Source organism: Pan paniscus, chromosome 4 (assembly GCF_029289425.2).
Source record: "Pan paniscus chromosome 4, NHGRI_mPanPan1-v2.0_pri, whole genome shotgun sequence".
NCBI lineage: Eukaryota > Metazoa > Chordata > Mammalia > Primates > Hominidae > Pan > Pan paniscus.
Genome location: NC_073253.2, coordinates 76623853 through 76645255, shown reverse-complemented (window position 1 = coordinate 76645255; position 21403 = coordinate 76623853). Strand labels below are relative to the sequence as shown.

At 39.8% G+C, this 21403-nt stretch overlaps 1 protein-coding gene across 1 annotated transcript in view; it reads right to left on the bottom strand.

Annotated features, from left to right (window-relative positions):
- The window catches only part of ADAMTS12 (ADAM metallopeptidase with thrombospondin type 1 motif 12), a 384174-nt gene that overhangs the window by 138902 nt on the left and 223869 nt on the right, over positions 1 to 21403 (bottom strand). The window contains exon 5 of the mRNA XM_003818504.6: positions 20899 to 20982. Coding sequence (XP_003818552.3) covers positions 20899 to 20982 — 84 coding nt within the window. The remainder of the gene's footprint in view (positions 1 to 20898; positions 20983 to 21403) is intronic.

Genomic DNA, 21403 nt, shown 5'->3' with positions numbered 1-21403 from the left:
TTTGGCAGTCATGTGGCAGAGGCCAACTGACTCCTCTTGACTAATCTTCTGGGTTAAACACTCCCATTCTAATGACCTCCACTAGAAGAACCTGAAGGGGAAAACTCCAAGACAGAAATTATCCCTGGGACAAGCAGCCCTTGAAGAACATTTAAAAATATATTAGCAATAACCAAAAGCTATTTGAAGGTCTATCTCTGTGTCTCTCTGCATCCTAAACCAATGCAATATCAAAGAGGCATTTTTATTTCTAATGCAAAATAAGCAGATTTTCAACAAAAGTTTTTTCTTCTCATGAGATATCCTGCAAGGCTAGAGTTGCGCTGGATGTTTTCTAACCCTTGAATTTTATTTTGGTTTGACACCCATGGGTGAAGGACAGTGGATGACATAATCTCTCCAGGCTGCTGACCAGTTAGGAGAATTGGTCCCCTGACAACAAGTAGGATGCTGTAGCAGATGCCCCCAGCCTGCAGCTTCAAGGGCTTCTGAGGCCTATGCCAGCCCTGTGGCATCTGCCTGGCTGGTAGCTACTACTGGGGCTACGAGGGAAGGGATTACTCCAAATTATCCAGATGAACACTTGTTGAATGGGGAGAAGAAGAAAGATAGTCAGCTCTTTAGTGGCTCCGGTTTAATTTGAATTTCTAAAGGAGAAATTACTTTCCTTTGCCTCAATTCTTTGGGGCCTCCACATAGAGCCATCCCTGGTACAGGATGGATTCCACCAGGAGGATGACTAACCTCCACTGGCTCAATCTCATCTGAGCCTTGCTCTGGGCTCGGTCCAATAACTTCAGGACAGTCTCTGCATCAAATTATGAGCCTGCTTCTCTACCATTCTGTATTTTGCTGAGGCCCACACCCAAATCATAAAAGGCCCGAGGGGCATCAGTTATGTGTTAGAGGCATTTTTAGGTCTCCTCATCATAAGTAACTATTATAGACCAGTTTCCTTTTGTGAAAACACCGAAAGGTGGCTCTTGATGTGTTAAAAGTCACTGAGCTGCTCAGCATAAAGAATTTAGATGGAAGACACTGACTTCATTATTTAATAATTTTCATTGTTACATCATCCAGCAGAATGATATATGGTAGAGGAATTCTGGGGGACGAGCTGGGAATGAGGGAGTCAGCCTCCAATTCAACCAGCCAAGCTGTTGCTAGATCAACAGCCCTCCCTAGATGGGAGCAAACGTGCCCATCCATCATAAAAAACTGGTCAGGTGGCATGAATCAGGAATAAAGGGAAGGGAGAAGAGAAAAGGAAAGAAAAAAAGGAGGGAGGAAGGAAAGGGAGGAGAGAAACGAAGGAAACATTTCTTGATCATTTACTATGTGCCAGATGCTTTTACATATGCTGTCTCTTTTAATTGCATCTACTCAGTATTATTTGTAAAGAAGGCATTATCATTTTTATTGTATAATAAGGGAAATTAAACCTCAGAGAAGTGAAGAACTAGATCAAGGTCACTTAGCTCAGATATTGAGCCAAAGAATATAAAAAAGTTTCCTAGATAAAACTTGGAGTTGCAATTGGTCATCAACCTCACTGGGAAGGTGCCTCAGTTCCAGCTCCATCAGACAGGAAGGCATGTTATCACATAAAGCATCAACTATGATCAGATATTTTTCTGGTCTGTTTTTAACCCTACATTTCTTTGTTATGTTTTGGGAGAGGTCTCTTTGAGAACACTCATTAATTTAACATTACCATTTACAATTACCAATAGTATTACCACTTATAATTGTTACAAAAAGTGAAATACTTAGGTATAAATTAACAAAACATATACAGGATCTGTATCCTGAAAATTATAAAATGCTGCTTAAAGAAGTCAAAGACCTAAGTCAATACAGAAACGTACTGTGTTAATGGATTTGAAGATTCAACATAATAAAGACATCATCTATTCTCTCAAGCTATGAATGCATAGCTTTACCACAATTCCCATCAAAATCTCAGCAACTCTGTTGTAGACACACACAAGCTCATTCTAAAATTTATATCAAATTTATTTAAAAAGTTCCAGGCCTCAGGTTAGCTAAAGCAATTCTGAAAAAAGAAAAATAAAGTGGAACGTATCACTTTACCTCATATTAAGGCTTACTATATAGCTATAATATTCAAGAGAGTGTGCTATAGGTGCAGGGATAGTCACATAGATCAATGAAACAGACAGGAAACACCAAATGTGACCCACCTAGATATGCCCAACTGATTTTTGACAAAGGTAAAAAGGCAATTCACTGAAGGAAAGACAGCCTTTTCAATAAATTATGCTGGATAGCAAGAAAACAAATAATCCAATTGAAAAATGGGCAAAGGACCCAGATAGGTATTTCTCAATGGAAGACATACAAATGGCCAACAGATACACATATAAAAATTCAACATCACTTATCATCAAGGAAATGCAAATTAAAACTACAATATGATATCGTCTCATATCTGTTAAAGTGGCTACTACCAAAAAGATGAAAGATAAGATTTGGAGAGGTTGTGGAGGAAAGGAAACCATTGTACACTGTTGGTGGAAATGTAAATTAGTAGCCATTATGGAAAACAGCATGGAGGTTTCTCAAAAAATTAAAAAAAGAACTACCATATGATCCCAGAATCCCATGGGGTATATATCCTAAGGATATACAATCAGTAAGTCAAAGAGATACCTGCCATGTTCACCGCAGAATTATTCACAATAGCAAGATATGGAATCAACCTAAGTGCCCATAGACTGATGAATGGATAAAGAAACTGTAAGGTATACATATCATATATATTCCATTATATATATATGGAACAAACGTGCCCACCCAACATAAAAAACTGGCCAGGTGGCATGAATCAGAAATAAAGGGAAGGGAAAAGGCAAAGGAAAGAAATATATATCTATAATGGAACATTCATTATTCAGCCTTAAAAGACAAGGAAATACTGCCATTTGTGACAACATGGATGAACTTTGAAGACATAAGTGAAATAAGCCAGGCACAGGAAGACAAATACCACATGATCTCACTTATGTGGAATCTATAAAAGTAAAACTGAGAAGCAGAGATCAGGGGCTGGGGGAGGAGCTGGGAGAGGTTTGTCAAAGGATTCAAAATTTCAGTTTAGATAGAAGGAATAAGTTCAAGAGATCTATTGTACAACATGGTGACTGTCATTAATAACAATGTACTGTACTGTATATTTGAAAATTGCTAACAGAGTAGATTTTTAAGTAGTCTCATTACAAAAAAGAAAGCATACAAGGTAATGTATGCGTTAATTAGCCTGATTTAGCCATTCCACCGTGTACACATATTTCAAAACATGTTGTCCACCAAAAATAAATACAATTTTTATCAATTAAAAATAAATTTAAAATGTATAAGAGAGAAAGACAGAAATCAAGAAGAGGGACCTAAACCAAAGCCAAAGCCATGAGCAACAGCCAAGAATTACACAAAATGTGAGAGAAAGACTTCAGGTGGAAACCACAGATGTTGTGCCAAACCTCTATTAACCTCAATAGGGAAGGCATCAGGTTCAAGAGACTGAAGAAGAGACCCAAGGCCAGCAAATGAGATACAGGGTTTTATTAGGGGCTTATGTGATGGGGAGAGGGTCTAGTGGTGGGCTGGACAATATATCTGCCTTCCCACCATCGATCCCTCTGCCTCCCATAAAGATTTATGGGGATCACATCTCTCAGGGGGGAGATGAGGCAGGAAAATGGGTCTAGAGGCAGGTAAAACATTCGCACTTCGGCTACAGGAAATATCATCTCCATAGGGCATACGCCGTAAATGACTTTGTAACTTTACTTCATCCTCTCCATTTACATAGGGCGTATCCCAAGTAACCAACGGAATCCTCTAAGGGGTATTTAAACTCCCCAAAATTCTGTAACAGGGTCTTTGAGCCTCTAAGCTCAGTCCTGCTCCCACACTGTGGAGTATACTTTCATTTTCAATAAAACCCTTCATTCCTTCCTTGCTTTGTTTGTGTGTTTTGGCCAATTCTTTAAGATGCCAAGAACTGGACACCCTCCACCATTAACATACACAGTCCAGCGGCGCAGGGCTGGCCAGAAAAACTACAACCACCTGCCGACATCATGTGGTCTATATTGTATTTTCACTTAATAACATCCTGCTAATAACCTCCACCTGGCAACCTTCATTTACTCCAAAACTCAGGGCCTCAATTCCCTGTATGGCCTGTGTTCCACAGGATGGGGAGAGGCTCAGGTGTTTATCATAGATAAGGAACAAATCTCTGGGGTGGCTCCTCTCGATTCCCTAGCTTGTAACACACATTCAGGTGTATCTTCCATACAGGGTCTTTTTTTTTCTATTGAGACAGAGTCTCACTCTGTTGCCAGGCTGGAGTGCAGTAGCACAAACTCAGCTCACTGCAACCTCCACCTCCCAGGTTCAAGGGATTCTCCTGCCTCAGCCTCCCAAGTAGCTGAGACTACAGGCACGCACCACCATGCCCAGCTAATTTTTGTATACTTAGTAGACACAGTGTTTCACCATGTTGGCCAGGATGGTCTTGATCTCTTGACCTCGTGATCTGCCTGCCTCGGCCTCCCAAAGTGCTGGGATTACAGGCGTGAGCCACCATGCCCGGCCACCATACAGGGTCTTTTTAAGGATATGCTTAAATTATTGCTATTAGGTGTGTTTACTCTATAACAGATTAACCCGTTTTTTATATATGTGAGTCCCAGTGAGGTTCTACATAATAATAAAACCACGTTTCATGCTTAGCACGTTATGGCTTATCAATCACTTCCACATACTTCATCTTATTTGATTTTGCGAACAACTATGTGAAGTATTAATAGTTAGGAGAGTGATGATTAACTCCTGTCTACTGCTAAGAAGAAAGTTTACTTTAGTAATTAGAATTGATCACTAATGGTTTTCAAGTGGTAAAGCCGCAAATAGCACATAAAACTTAAAGAGTTTTCACTTACTGAAGCCCCATCTTTACTAAAAATACAAAAATTAGCTGGGCGTGGTGGTGCATACCTGTAATCCCAGCTACTTGGGAGGCTGAGGCAGGACAATTGCTTGAACCCAAGAGGCGGAGGTTGCAGTGAGCCAAGATCACGTCACTGCACTCCAGCCTGGGCAACAGAGCGAGACTCTGTCTCAAAAAAAAAAAAAAAAAAAAAAAAAGATTTCTCGCTTACAGAGACTCACACTTGAAAGAGTAAATATACAACCTCAATAATAGGAATAATTCTGTATGGTTGCAACTGGTTACACCATTGGTTGTATCTGTAGCATTTTTGGCATATTTGCATTTTCCATAGGTCCTCCATTATTTTATATGCACCTCAAAGACTATATTTTCTCTATAACTCTCTACTTTGCTATGGTGGATGGGAGGATATTGAAGCCCTGCTGATGATTAAATAATCTGAAAACAAACTCTGTTTAGAGCCCCAACAATGCCTAGCATGGTTCTAAAACACCTTATGAATGACAGCACTCATTAAACCAAACACTTCTAAAGATAGGTAGATAATTAAATATCTATGTATCGTCTATCTTCTAAAAATAATTAGATAGCTAGGAATCTCTTCAGTTCTCAGCCACATTCTCCTGACAGCTGTCATTTGAACTGGAGTGGAACTTGGTACCAGTTAAAAAGTCATTCTGTATTAATTAGGCTACCAGAGGCAAGATAGGGAAGCTCAAAGGCAACAGTTTTGGAAATCATTAAGATTCCAGAGCACCTTTGAAAGACTTTCCTCAATTAACTTCACCATACTACTGCACCTGCTTCCAATATCTTTCTATCCTAGCATTTGTTTTAATGTGTGCAAGATAGTAGGAAACAAACCTGACAAATTCTCACCCCAAGCAACAAGAAGTAAGTGACACAGATACTCCTTGAGTTACAACTGGGTTACGTCCTGATAAACCTGTCATCAATTCAAAATATCATAAGTCGAAAATGCAATGAATACACCTAACCTACTGAATATTGTAACTTAGCATAGCCTACATTAAGTGTGCTCAGAACACTTACATGAGCCTGCAATTGGAAAAAAATCATCTCATACAAAGCCTATTTTATAATAAAGTGTTGAATAGCTCATGTAATTTACTGAATACTCTACTAAAAGTGAAAAGATTATATGGGCACTCAAAGTATCATTTCTACTGAATGCATATAATTTTATCAAGTCAAAAAATCATAAATGGAACCATTGTAAGGGGACACCTGTAATTGTGTTCTGATATTTAGTGGTCCTGGCATCTATTTTCACCTACGGATCTGTTCCTTGATGACTGATCTACTGATTTACATTACAGTTAAATCTGCTTTGGAGGAATTTTTTTTTTTCTTTATGAGGCAGGGTCTCACTCTGTCGCCCAGGCTGGAGTGCAGTAGCGCAATCCTCCAGGGTTCAAGCGATTCTTGTGCCTCAGCTTCCTGAGTAGCTGGGACTATAAGCCTGCACCACCACATCTGGCTACTTTTTCTATTTTTCGGTAGAGACGGGGTTTCACCATGTTGGCCAGGCTGATCTCAAACTCCTGACCCCAAGTGATCCATCTGCCTTGGCCTCCCAAAGGGCTGGGATTACAGGCGTGAGCCTCCACACCCGGCCTCTGGAGGATTCTAATCAGATACTTAGCTGATTTTTTCCTCCCTCTTACCCTGCAAGTCAGTCACCATTTATCAGACTTGTAACTTTCCCACTGATGACACAATCAAGTTCAGGGCAAATATCTTGATTCAATAGCAACTCAAGTTCTCAATTTCTTTGTTTTTTTGGGAGAAACTGCAGACAGCAAGCAGAGTCAGCCCAAAATAAAAGGTGTTCAGACTAAAACAATAATGAAACATGCATTTTAATAAAGAGATGTAAAGTAAACCAAAAATAGGGATTTGCATTCCTTTGAAAATAGAAAAACAATGGTCTGAAAGTAATCAATACAATTAGTTAGTGGACATAAACTTTCGAACAAATAAAATTGAACATGTCTATGTTCAGCAAATCATAATTCTTTACAGTCCTCCCTGAATTATTATGATTTCTAAAGCTATTTTCCATAAAAAAGAATACTCTTTCTCCAGTCTTTCTCCTGTTTCCTACCACAGTCTTTTCTTTTGTTTGTTGTAATGATATCATCCAGTTCCCTAAAACTTTTGACAATGTTTCACATTGCCCATGAGGATGTTGCCCATGGGGATGGGGAAGCTATTACCCAAACCATATTCAATCTGTGAAATGTTCCACAATGAATCCTGTACCAATAGGTAAAGTCCAAGCATCATGTAGGATATGTCATTAGTTCTACTGTGTGTGTTTATTGTGTGAATATCATGACCTGGGAATGAATTCCATTTGTTTTTGGAATACATCACTATATTTGCACTCTATAATGTAGTAGATCTGTTAAACTTTTACTTAAATTAATATTACACTTATTCTGCACTTCTTGAATATACGAGTTGAAGGCCAGAAGGTGTAGTATTAAAAAAAAGGCAAAAGCCTTAGATTAAGAAATTCATAGTGAAAAATTCAAATCCAGATAATAAAGCATTATTTGCATTTGGGAAAATAAATATATAGCGCTGGAGCAACTAGATATCCACAGGCCAAAAACAAATAAACAAAAAGAGAGAAAGAGAAAGAAGAATTTCAATCTAAACCTCATAGCTGGTACAAAAATTAACTCAAAATGGATCATAGACTTAAATATAAAATGTGAAACTATGAAACTTCTAGGAAAAAAACATAGAAAATCTTAGGAACCTAGGGATAGGCAAAGAATTTATAGACTTGGCACTAATAACACAATTAATAAAAGGAAGAATTGATAAATTGGATCACATCAAAATTAAACACTTTTGCTTTGAGAGAAACCTTATGAAGAGGATAAAAAGAGCTACAGTGTGGAAGAAAATACTTGTAATACACATATTTGATGAAAGACATATTTAAAATATGTAAAGAGCTCTCAAAACTCAACAATAAAAAAAAATAAGAAAATAGGCAAATATCATAAAGAGACATGTCACCAAGGAGGATACACAGATAGCAAATAAGCACATAAAAAGATACTCAACATTACTAGCTATCAGGGAATTGCAAGTTAAAACCACAATGATATATTACTACACATTTACCAGAATGGGTAAAATAAAAAATCATGACAACACCCAAATGCTGGTGAGGATGTGGTAAAACTGAATCATTCACTGCTGGTGAGAGTGGAAAATGGTGCAGTCATTATGGAAAAACAGTTTGGTAGTTTCTTAAAAATACTACATAGGTGGCCGGGCGCGGTGTCTCACACCTGTAATCCCAGCACTTTGGGAGGCTGAGATGGGTGGATCACCTGAGGTCAGGAGTTTGAGACCAGCCTGGCCAACATGGTGAAACCCCGTCCCTATCAAAAGTACAAAAATTAGTCTGGTATGGTGGTGGGTGTCTTAATCCCAGCTACTCAGGAGGTTGAGGCAGGAGAATTGCTTGAATCCGGGAGTCGGAGGTTGCAGTGGGCCGAGATCGTGCCACTGCACTCCAGCCTGAACGGCAAAAGCGAGACTCTATCTCAAAAAACAAACAAACAAACAAACAAACAAACAAACAAAACCCTACATAGGCAATGACCATATAACTTAGCAGTTACATTCCTGTGCCTTTATTCCAGAGAAGCGAGGACTTATGTTCACACAAAAACCTGTAGTTGAACGTCTATAGTAGTTTTATTCATAGTAGCTAAAAACTGGAAACAACCCAAATGTCCCTCAGTGGGTGAATACTTAAACAAATAGGTACATATCATAGAATACCACTCAGCAAAAAGGGGAAAAACTCTTGATACACACAATTTCAATGGATCTCAAGGGAATTATGCTGAATGAAAAAAATCCAGTCTCAAAAGTTATATCCGGTATTATTCCATTTATATGACATTCTTGAAATGACAAAAATCATACAGATGTATTATCACAGAGCAGATTAGTGCTTATCAGGGATCAGGTAGGTAGGTGGAAGGGAAGTATAAAAGGTGTGGAAGGGAAGTATAAAAGGTATGAAAGGGTAGCACAAGGGATGCTTGTGAGGGAACTGTTCTAATGTTAATTGTGGTGATGGTCACACAAACCTATATGTGTGACAAAAATCGCATAGAACTGAATGTATACACACATGATTATGCACATGCACACACCACTGTGTGCATCTGAGGGTAGGTGGAATTGTTGGACTATCACATTCTGAGTTGTCATATTGTACTAAGATTACACAAGATGTTACCATTAGGAGAAAATGAATGAAGGGTAATAGGAATTTCTCTGTACTATTTCTTACAACTGCATGTGAATGTACAATGAACTCAAAACAAACAGAAAAATACAAAAACACCTTAAAAATAACTGGTCTGAACCAAGGCTAGAGGGTTGCAATAGAAGATCTTATAACACTTTCTGGTATGATCCTATGCAGATTACTCACTGATTATATGTGAGAACTCATACCTTTGAATCAAAGGGAACCTGTAGTCTTTCAGACGAGTTACAGTGGGTAGGAAGAGCCCATGCATTCACACAACCACAAAGCCACATACTCACATACCCATACACACCCACATACTCACAAACACACACACATCCACATACATACACACACAACCATATACATACCCACACACATCCATATACTCACATACCCATACACCCACACACTCACATACACACACACACCCACATACACACACACACAACCATATACATACCCACACACATCCACATACTCACATACACACACACCCACATACTCACATACACACACACCCACATACATACACACCAAACTCACATACTCACATACACACACACCCACATACTCACATACACACACATCCACATCCACACACACCCACATACTCACATACACACTCACATACATACAAACCCACATACATACACACACATCCACACTCACATCCACACACTCACATACACACACACCCACATACATATACACACACATCCACATACACACACATCCACATACTCACATACACACATACTCACATACACATACACCCACATACTCACATACACACACACCCCCACATACATACACACAGATCCACATACTCACATACACACACCCACTTACTCACATACACACCCCCACGCCCCCACATACATACACACACACCCACATACTCATATACACACAGATCCACATACACACACACATACATACACACACATCCACATACACACACACCCCCACAGTATTCTACATCCACACACTCACACATGGATACATCCATGCTAAAGTTAATTAAGATCCCTAATTCAATAGCCATGAATATAAAAGCTTATTAGAGTTGAAGCAGCTACACAGGCAGAAATAGCACTCTTGTTCTCCCTTAGCTCACAGGGTCCCTGGCAAGGGCACACTGTTGAAAGGGGGATTTGATTGGATCTGAAAAGCTCTACCTTTCAATGTTGTCCTTTTATACATTGGCTTGAATCACCAGTTTGAAAATCTTACATTCCAATCTATGTGTGTCTGTTTAGAAAAAGCGAATGTTTACAAAGGTCCAGTCTCCCACATTCCTGAACCAAATTCAGTGTCAGCAAGGACCCACCTTCATCGTTGTGGAGAAAGCAGAGTCATCTTCCAGATGTTGCATTCCAAATGCTGCCTCCAATGTTTTCATCATAATGAAGAGCCCATTTCCCTGAAGGGCCTCAGGAATTATGCATTTAATACTCTCATTTAAACAGTGAGGGACAGTATCTTAGCCAAGTCACAAAGCAGGCATTGGCAGAGCAGGGCTTGGAACACAGGTTTGCAGCTATGAGTTTAGGACTAGTGGTTTCCAAACTATTGAGGACTTCTCTAAACTCTGCTTTGAATCACTGGAAAGACTTAGTAATTAACCAATGCATGATTATGGCTTATTTCTACTCCTCAACCTCACAATCCTACCCTCAGTGAGGAGACAAACAGAAAAGCAGATAACCTCTTCTTTCGAGATTCTTACCCCTGTCCTCTTCTTACTCTTTGTCCACTTCCTGGGCTCCTCTGTGAGCCCTTCTTCTTCTGTCCTTCCTTTGGTTCATTGCTTAGTTCACTCTCAATCAGTCATATTTTTGGAAATCACTCCAAAATATGATTGTTGGCTCCCACATCTGTATCTCATTCCAAATCTCTCTGAGTTCAAATTTATGAACCTAAATCTCCTGATGGTCACCTCCACAGGTACTTTCAACTCAGCATCCCCGAAATCCTTTCCTCCCACTTTAACCTGCGATTCCTTCTGTGCCTTCTGTGGTTGCAGGAACCACCATCAACTCAGTTGCCCAATCTAGAAATGCCAGTGTCTTGTTATCCCCCTCTCCTCCCATATCCTGCATCCCAATCTGTCATCATGTGCTGCTAATTTTACCTCCTCTACCTACTGTCTTTGCTACCTTTACTGTCTTTACTATCTTTGCTACCTACTGTCCTTAGCCCAAACCTTCATTTTATGCTTGGTTTACAATATCCAGGCCCTCTTCAAATCCATCCTCCTCACTGTTGGCAGGTGGATCAAAACAAAAGTCTGTCCATATCATGACCCATGGCTCAAGATCCTTCGAAGTCTAGCCTCCAGGAAGCTCTCCTTTCATTTGCAACCTCATGGTTTATGCTTTAGCAACAACTGCTTGTATTAGCACTCCCTCAGATCTCCCTCACATACTCCCACACACCTTCCTTTCTTCAAGATGTTCCCTCTTCCTAGATTGTCTTTTTCTCTTACCCCCTTTAACCCATTCAACCTCTATTCATTCTTTAAGATTTAATTTGGGCATTTCCAGGGAGCTTTCCCTGCCCCCTAGTCTGGTTTAGCTTCCTGCCAATATACCTTCTTCATACTTGGTTCACAGCACTCGCTGTGCAAGGTCATAATAATCAAATTGTATGCCTGCTTTCCTCTTAGCGCCTCCAGAACAAGAATTGAGGTTTATTCTTCTCCTTGTCTCAGGCACTGAATATATCCTGGTTTACAGCAGATATACTGACTGACAAAACTGAGGATGCACACCACCCATGAAGGAAAGGAGAAAAGGGAGAGAATATATCCATTAGGCCAGAAAAAGTGAAGACTAGGTGAATGGGAGGCTTTGTGGTAAGTTAACAAGAGGCAAGTTCTCCTGTGGATTAGGGAAGGGGCAGTGCCTGTAATAGGAACTGCTAGTAGAAGATTCTACATGGGTGTCTCATGTTTCTGCACATCATCTGAGCAAAGATATAGGTTTTGTTCCAGAGTATCCTTTGAAGGCTGTTGTAAAGGAAACAGCCTTAGAAGATAATCTTTTTTCCAGGGAAAAGGAAGGATTTACTTTATGTCCATAATAATAAAGGTGATGGCTTCCTCTGGGGCAAAAGTTGGACACGTTTGCTTACAATCTGTTTTAAAGGATTGAGGCTTTCTTATTTTGGGGGTCCTAAGCTGGGATAAAACCCACTGTATGCATAGCATACACTTGGGCTGCCTGCAACACCCCGGTGCAAATTATGGGACAAGGGGGACAGGTACAGATGCTCGTGTCCCATTATGCTGTGAGCAATAAAGTCCTTTGTCTGTGACTCAGGATTTTCATGTCTTCTGCCAGCATTGCATTCATAAAAGCACGGCAGACTAACTTGTTAGCTTGCAAGTAGGGTAAAATCTCAGATTGCTATGGCTTGAATCTCCCCTCAAAAACTCATGTTGAAATTTGTTTGCCAATGTAAAGATATTGGGAGGTAGGACCTTTAAGAGGTGATTAAGAGCCCTTGTAAATGGATTAATGTTGTTACCATGGGAGTGAGTTTGTTACTGCAGGGATGAAAAGGATGAGTTCAGCCCTATTTTCTCTCTCTATCTTGGATGCTTGCTTGCCATGTGATGCCTTCCACCATGGAATGACACTCACCAGATGCTAGTGCCATGATCTTGGACTTCCCAGTCTCCAGAACTATGGGCCAAATAAACTTCTGTTCTTTATAAATGACCTATTCTGCGATATTCTGTTATAGAGAATGGAGCAGCAGATGATGGACTAAAACAGACCCTGCCTAGTTCTTGACAGGAATAAGGAGGATAACAGAGAAAAAGTGATCAAGCAGTAGTGAGAACCACGTTAAGGTTGGACCATCTAAATATATGGGCAGGTCTGCATGGTTGTTGAGATTTTCTAGCAGCAGAGCTGTTGGGGAAGGAGTAAAGGAGAGGGAAAGAAGCTGAATAGTAAAATAAAATCTCAACATAGGAGATTCTTCTTACATTCCAGTTTTGCTATAAGAGTAATTCTGGAATAACCTGAGAGATAGTCATTGATGAAGAGAAAAAATGCTAGGGCTTTAAGTCTACTCTCAAAATCTTTCTTGCTTTCTTCCTATTCCTATTTAAAGTTCCTCGTGCAGACAAAGCAAGTGTACAATTAATTGAGTTGATGATTACCTACAGCTTGATACTTCACCCCTGTGTAGAACTTTCATCTGCAATATGTGACATTTAACACAAATTCAGTGACAGTGTCTTTTCTATTAAATGTCACAGCTCTTCCAGAAAGCTGTAATTGAGCACATTTTTTTCAACCTTTTCAGCTTCTTAATCTCCAAGTCTCAGAAGGGGTTAAGCCCAAGAAACACTCATTTAATTTATTGTATGCTCTTGATCACAGGAGCCTTGAGAATAGTAATTAGTTATGGATTAAATTGAGGCAGCCCTAAGCACACAAAAAATGCAACAGGACTTCAGAGAGACTATGATGGCTCACAATAAATGCGAGGGAACTTGTGCTAAACATTTTCCGTAAAGCATCCTGGAAACTATTTGAGCATGTCAAAACAAACCCCCATTCACACTATTTTTTCCTCATTTCCTTTGCAAACAAAAATAGATTCCTCTTTTTGTTTATTTTTTTTCACTTCATCTTCTCAAGCTAATCCAATTCACTTTCCACTTCCCCTTTTCTATACATTTTGTATGTGAATTAACAGGACAGGAAGCTGACCTAGAGGAAATCATAGAAAGCTCATAAAATAGCTCCACATGGGAAATAATTTTGCAAGAACATGGCTTTTGTTAAAAATTGTTCTCGCTCTTTGTAAGCTCTCTCTATAATGAGAAAATCTTGTATTGATTTCTCTTGGAATTTCTGATAGCAGTTTTTGACTCAGTGCACAATCTGACCATGCTCTGGTAGTCAGGCTTACGCTACTGAAAGAAAGAGGATGAGCAGAGAAGAGACAAGCTGTAAAAGGTTTAATCTGAAACTTCTCATGTGTCTAAGGGACAACTCATCTGATTACCAGAGGAAAGGATACTTTTTTTTTAAGGTTCAAGACCAGCTTGGGCAACGTAGTGAGACCCCATCTTTAAAAAAATATAGCTAGGCATCGTTGCAAGTGCCTGTATTCCTAGCTACTTGGAAGGCTGAGGTGGGAGGATGGCTTGACCCCAGTAATTCAAAGATACAGTGAACTATGTGCCACTGCACTTCAGCCTGCTTGACAGAGTGAGACTCTATCTTACACACACACACACACACACACACACACACACACACAGAGAGAGAGAGAGAGAGAGAATAAGTCTAAAAATTCTTTGCCAGTATTTTTGACATTTACCCTGAAAGAACAATACAGACCCACACATCAGCTGGGGGGAGGGGTAAACCACCAGCCTGAATTTTTAAAATCAACAGGCTTTTAACTCTAGAGTTTCCAAAAAAGAGTAGACTCAACACTAAACCACTCTCAGTACACCAAGAAGAATTTCTTTGTGAAAGCGGTTGTCTCCTTCCTGCTGCTGTCAGCCCTACTGCTGTACCTTCAAGCCCCACCAATGCCATTAGGCTCCTCCACTGGATGGCATAGTCACCTAGGATGGGATTCATTTGGCTTCATCCGACTCACTCTCATTCCAGTTTTGTCTCTATCTTGTTCTTAAAAGAAGTCTCCAACATCATATGACCCTGATTTTGTCCTTTAGGTCTTTTATTTTCCTCCAAGGATTTTGAAGTCCTTGTGAATTAAGCATAGTATTAATAAGCTTACAGGGTTTTTGTGGGAGCTAAATGATGATGATGATAAAAATAATAAGACTGATATTAACAAGTAACATTTATTAAGCAGTTTCTACAAGCCAGATACTATGCTAAGTATTACATGAATGAAGACATTTGATTCTCATGACAATGCTATGAAATACATATAATTATCACTATTTTACAAAATGAGGAAATGGAGACACAGACAAGTTAAACAACCTACCAAAATTATATGGCTAGCAAGCAGTGGAACTAATGATAAATCTGGTACTCTCTGTGATGTCAAGCTGCTCACAAGAATTGGAGGAACGAGTCTAATCCCATCCCTAACCCCCGACCCAAGAGGGGAGCAGGGGGGCCCACCAAACAAATTGGTCTAAAACAGAAAGGGCTTAGAGGTCAAGTTTGTGTCTAAGTCCTAGGAGAAAATTAAAAGGATAGAATTTGGGCCATAAAATGAAAATCAGAGCTCAATTCAGGGATAGACAGGGACATGACAGGAGTGAGAGCAAGCTGGCTCCTATCTGAACTCACTGTCTGTTTTCTTGGCCCATGGTTTCTTAATATGTTTGACACGTCTTTTCAGAACATGGTTTTGTATACATCAGTTACCTCAGTTTCCACTGCTTTGAAATATGACTATCTCGCCTATGAGAAAGCCTCCAAATTGTTCCAAAGTGAGTTTTACACCCAATACTCCAATTTATTCTCAAAATGTGATGAAACCCCATAGTGGTCTTTAGATGGTGGTAACTGACAAACATGCATTTTATGTATATAGCCTAACCTCAAGGTCTGTTGAAACCACCGCAGAAAAATAAAGCCCCAAATGGTGTTACCCATGAGATTTATTTAGAATAAGAAAGACAAGAGTGATAGAAAGTCACTGATAAAAGGAATCTACCTCAGAGACCCAATCTCGGGATTCCCCACCTCACACACTTTCCACAGAGCCTGAGTGATCTCTCTAACTCCATTTGTTGGTTTGGAATAATCTAGAGTATCCCACAGGATTAGATCCAAAGTCCTTATGTGGCCACAAGGCCCACAGCAACTTGGCTGCCATTGGCCCTGGTTCACTGACAGACTGCTGGCCTCATTTGCACACTTTCTCCTATTTAGTATTTGAACAAATATTTATTGAGGGTCTATTATATACCAGTGAGCAACACCAAACTCAACCTCTGCTCTTAAGTCTTACATACTAATTGAGGAAACTGTATCGATTAAATAGATCTAAGATTACAACTGTGAAACATGCTGTGGAGAAGAAATGTAGTTTTATGGGAGTCAATAACAGAATCTTACTAGGAAAGGGGGTCAGGAAAGGCTTCCCCAAGGAAGTGAGACTGGAGCTGTGATCTGAGAGATTAGGCTGTTAACTAAGTGAAGACAAGAAGACAGTCCAGGCAACAACAAGACCAGTGGCAGGCCTTGAAAAAGCCTGATGAATAAGACTATTGCTACCTCTCAAGAGCAAAGGCAGGAATAGCGAGAGATGAGAAAGGGAATCAGAAAACCACTGGACTAAATTAAGCCAGGTGTGGGGGTTGGAGAAAGGGTGGCAGGAGGGTGGATATGATCAGATTACCATTTTCAGATTATCTTGACTACTTGACTACACTGAGGAAACAAGATGAAAAGAAATCCAACTGGTTTTGAGTAGACCAGAAAGTATATACCACTATAGTCCAGAAAAGAGATAACTGTAGCTTGAATTGAAGTGATATAAATGGAGATGGTCAGATAAATGGTCAGTACCTGATAACAGACTTGACATGGGAGGGAGAGAAGGAGGTATCATCAGTGCATCGAGATTTCTGGCCTCTGCAACTGAAAGGATGGTAATGTCACGTGCAGACATGAGCAACACCGGACAAACCGAAGTGTGAGTGGAAGTGGGCAGGTTTTGATTGGCTGCTTTCTCTCCTGTCTCCAGCACAATCACTTTGTTTCCTTTGTATCACAGCAACACTTCTCAACCTCCCATTGTGTGGTCCAACATCAGTGATATGTCCACTGCCTTTCATATGTATATTGTTGGTTTAAGAATAAAGCCATTGCCCATGCAGGTCCCTCCACCTGGAATTTCCTTCCTGTATTAGTCCATTTTCACATTGCTATAAATAACTGCCCAAGACTGGGTAATTTATAAGGGAAAGAGGTTTAATTGGCTCACAGTTCAGCATGGCTTGGGAGGCCTCAGGAAACTTACAATCATGGTGGAAGGTGAAGGGGAAGCAAGGCACCTTCTTCACAAGGTGGAAGGAAGGAGAAGTGCCAAGCAGAGGGGGAAGAGCCCCTTATTAAACCATCAGATCTCATGAGAACTCTCTCACTGTCACAAGAACAGCATGGGGGAAACCACCCCCATGTTTCAATTAGCCTAACCGTATCACTTCCTCACTAGCTAATTCCTTTTTATTTTCTAAAATCCCAGCTTAGACATCCAACTACCCTTTCCTATCCCAGTACTTTTATACTCATGCCAATCTCAACTTGAAATTTGCTATTTTTGTGCTTTTGTGCAGTAGTCTCAAAGTTCCTCAGAATCAGGAAATGGGACTTGTGTTCACATTTGCATCCCTGGTGCTACCACAAGGTGTGACATATGCCTGATGTTCCACAACTCTCTTCTCATTACAAATTAAGAAAAATGGACATGGAGCAATGATGTACCTTCCTTAGAGTTGCTGAACTCAGGTCAACTTGCTCAAAGGAGTCACAGCACTGAAACTCACACTCTGCTTCCTGTGCCTGCCATCTTGACATTAGTTAAGGGCTGGAATCATTGCTGTTTGTAGTTGAGCTGCTTATTAGTCACAGATGTGAAGAATGGCTTGAGCCATTTCCTGGGAATTAGGAAAATGAGAATTGCGGACTGCAATTCTGCTGTTAACTTGTGAACTCTGTGCCAATTAGAGACTCCGTAAAAGCTTGAACGAGGATAATATTTGGCAAGTGGGAGGTAGAGAGCCATGGCTTCCTGAAGCAAGTCATGTGTGTCTCTTTACATTTGCAAAACCAGGTTGGTAGAGAAGAGGAGAAACAATGTGATTGTGATGGATTCAGGGGGCAGAGGCCAATCAAGCTCCTTCAAACAACTTCACTGGCATCAACATGCCATGGAGATGCCCTGGTGACATTATTTCTTGGGAATGAAGAGACGTGGAGTTTAAAGGGGCCTGATCCGTGGAAGCCATATTATGAAATCCTACCAGTGGTGCTGCTGGGACTACAGAGGGTCAAGATTTTTCCTTCTGTTTTATATGAAAGCAGTTCAAACCCAAGGATTTTTCCTTCTTACTCCCAGAAGTAGCTTTCTTCTTCCTTTTTTTTGGTCGAAAATGCTAAATGTTTCTTCACATTTGTATCTAGGAATGCCTATGTGCTCAACCAGTATGACAAAGTAAAATTTTTTTCTCCAAGGTATCAAAGCATGCTTTTCAAAAGTCAAAAACACAATTTTCATACAAATATATAATGAGCACATGTTCAAGATGTATTTAACTCATTAGTGAGGAGACAGGCAAGAGAATTTGGCTCCTTAATGAGGGGATAGGCAAGATGGCAAAGCTAGTTCAAAGGCAGATGCAAAAAACTGATGCAGCTATAGCCAGTGTGGGAGAACTGCTGAATGAGATTGCTAAGTTAGATACAAAATTAGGTACCAATTTTTATTGGTCTGGTTCCGCCAACCAATAAAACCATCTTCAGAATTATCTTCTCTGCTGGACATAAATCATTTTCACCTCTACTAGGCAAAAACCATTTGTACCCTATCATTTTCTACATGTCAACATCTAACTTTACCACATCTGTGCCCCAATCAATGGTAAACAAGCAGTTACATTTTCATAGAGTAAGATAGGTATCTTTAAATGTCGAAAGGATATATAGTTTTCATGTTGCCTGTTTTCCAAGTTTTGAATACATTTTCTTAATAAAAAGACCACATGAAGGGACATGACATACCCATTGGTATTCCAAGATACCCAAAGTAGGTTTTAGGTGACAAAGGGAGACCGGGTTACAGGGGAAAGAAGAAAAAATGGATCCCCACTCCACAGATTGTTTTAAAAATAATCTAACACACACAATCGTGGAGATTTTTCCTGTCAAGAAAACAATAAGCCCTCCCTTGGCATTTTGACTGCAGGTCTCTTGCTGATGGGAAGCTGAATGATGCCGTTCTTTACATATCCCAGCTGCTGGTTAAGCTCTATAGATTTCAAGGGCATTTCATCAGTTGGCTGGTCCTACCATTCATTACATTTCACTTCATTCATTCATTTGTGTCCCAGGCACTGTTTTAGGTGTTGGGGATCTAACAGAATAAAGACACATGGCTTCCGCCCTCATGGAATTCACATTCTGGTAGAGGCTGTGATAAGCAAAAAAAGAGTAAACAAATACACAGAATCATGATGAATTGTGAGACTGCCATCATTCTGTGATGAAAAGCAATAAGAGGGGTCTACTTTGAATAAATTGGTCACTGAGACCTCTCTGAAGAGGCAGCATTTACACGGGGCATAAGGCATGAGAAGGCGCCAGTCATGTGCAGAACCAGGAGAGAGATGTTTCAGGCATTGGGAACCACAAGTGCATGGACAGTGAGTATGAGAGTAGGAAACAAGGAAGAGAGTAACATAAGCAAAGACCAGAAAGGTAGATGGAGGAAAGATCATGAAAGTCACCACAGGTCACAGCAAGAAATTTTGAATTTGTTCTAAAAAAAACCCAGAAAGACATTAAAGGGTTTTGTGCAGTGCAGCACTTCAGTTTGTATTTAAAATGATCAATTATGGCTGCATTTAAAATGATCATCCATGGAGAATGAATTCTGATGGCAAGGCTGAAAATAGGAAACAACCATTTGGGAATTCACTGCAGTAGCCTATGCAAGATATGATAAGGCCAAACCAATGTGATGACTGCAGAGATGATACGTATTTTGGAAGTAAGACCACAGTGCTCCTTGCTATTGGATGTGGAAGATATGAAAAAAGGAATCAAGAATATCTCCTGGGCTTATGTAACCAATGCATAATAGTACTGTTGGGTAAGGTGGTGATTTGGGGAATGGAGGTGGCAGAACTGAGATTATTTAGGAAGGGAGTAATCAAGGTTCCATTCGGGATTTATTAAGTTTTCAAGATTGAATGGACTTTGACACCTCCAGGTGGAGATTTCAAGTAATTGGATACGAGCCTGAAGCCCAAGGAAGAGGTCTAGGCTGGATGTATCAATTGAGGGTCTCAGGACATAGATAACATATAAGTCTCTTACATTTATATAAGACTTACATTTAAGTCTTATATATTAAGACTTACATATTAAGTCTTATGTTTACTTTACATCATCTCTGAGAATAGATGAAATCCCCAAAGGTAAATGTGCAGATAGACAAGAGGTCCCAAATCTGAGAGACTTGTGTTAAATATGCAAGAAGTAAATTAATAGTATCAAAGGTTCGACATTTCCATGTCTTCCTTACCTTTTACTGAAACCATCCAACCATGTCATGATTTAGTCTATTTCTTTTGCAGAACATCTTTAGTGACTGCGGTGAGTCTCATGTGTATGTTATTAGATACAATGACTGTCAAGAGATTTCAACTATGTATATTTTGGAAATGTTATCCATATCCCGCTCAGTATCACTGAACTCCCAAGGGAATAACACAGAAATAATATTTTCCTTCTCAATGGGCTTCCAAACACTTTCTGGTACCCTCTTTCTTGTCTACCAAGAACTCCCCTGAAAAAAAGAAGGTAGGAAGTGTGAGGATATATAGCAGAAGAGTGAAGGGAAAAAATGTTACCTCTTCTTCTTCGAGTAGAATGAGCCGAACCACAACAATGTGAATTGCATTGCCAATGCTTGGGTTATGGAACAACCCAGTGACCTAGGGTCAGAAATAGAAAACCATTAGCTCCACACGAAGAGATAATAAATAAATACCAGAGAAGAAAATAGCATTGTAATGCACATAAAATAAAGGTTTTCTTATAGGTCAGAAATGTTTGGCGGTGTGCTAAGAAGAGTGAAATATGCCCACAGCTCATTCCACATTACAATATTTAAACAAAATCTTTCAGGGTGATAGCTCGGCTGTGTGTTTGAAGGATTAACATTTTTCTTTTCTTAACCCAGCCCACAGTATTCTCCTCTTTTATTATCAGTTACTCAGGCAAATACCTTTTCCCACCTCAATAGGACTAACATCTTCTTGAAGGCAGAAAACATCAATAATGCAAAGAGAAAGTTTGAAATTAAGAGTCATTAACTTTATTCCAATTCTATTTCTAACTACTTTGAGGAAATTA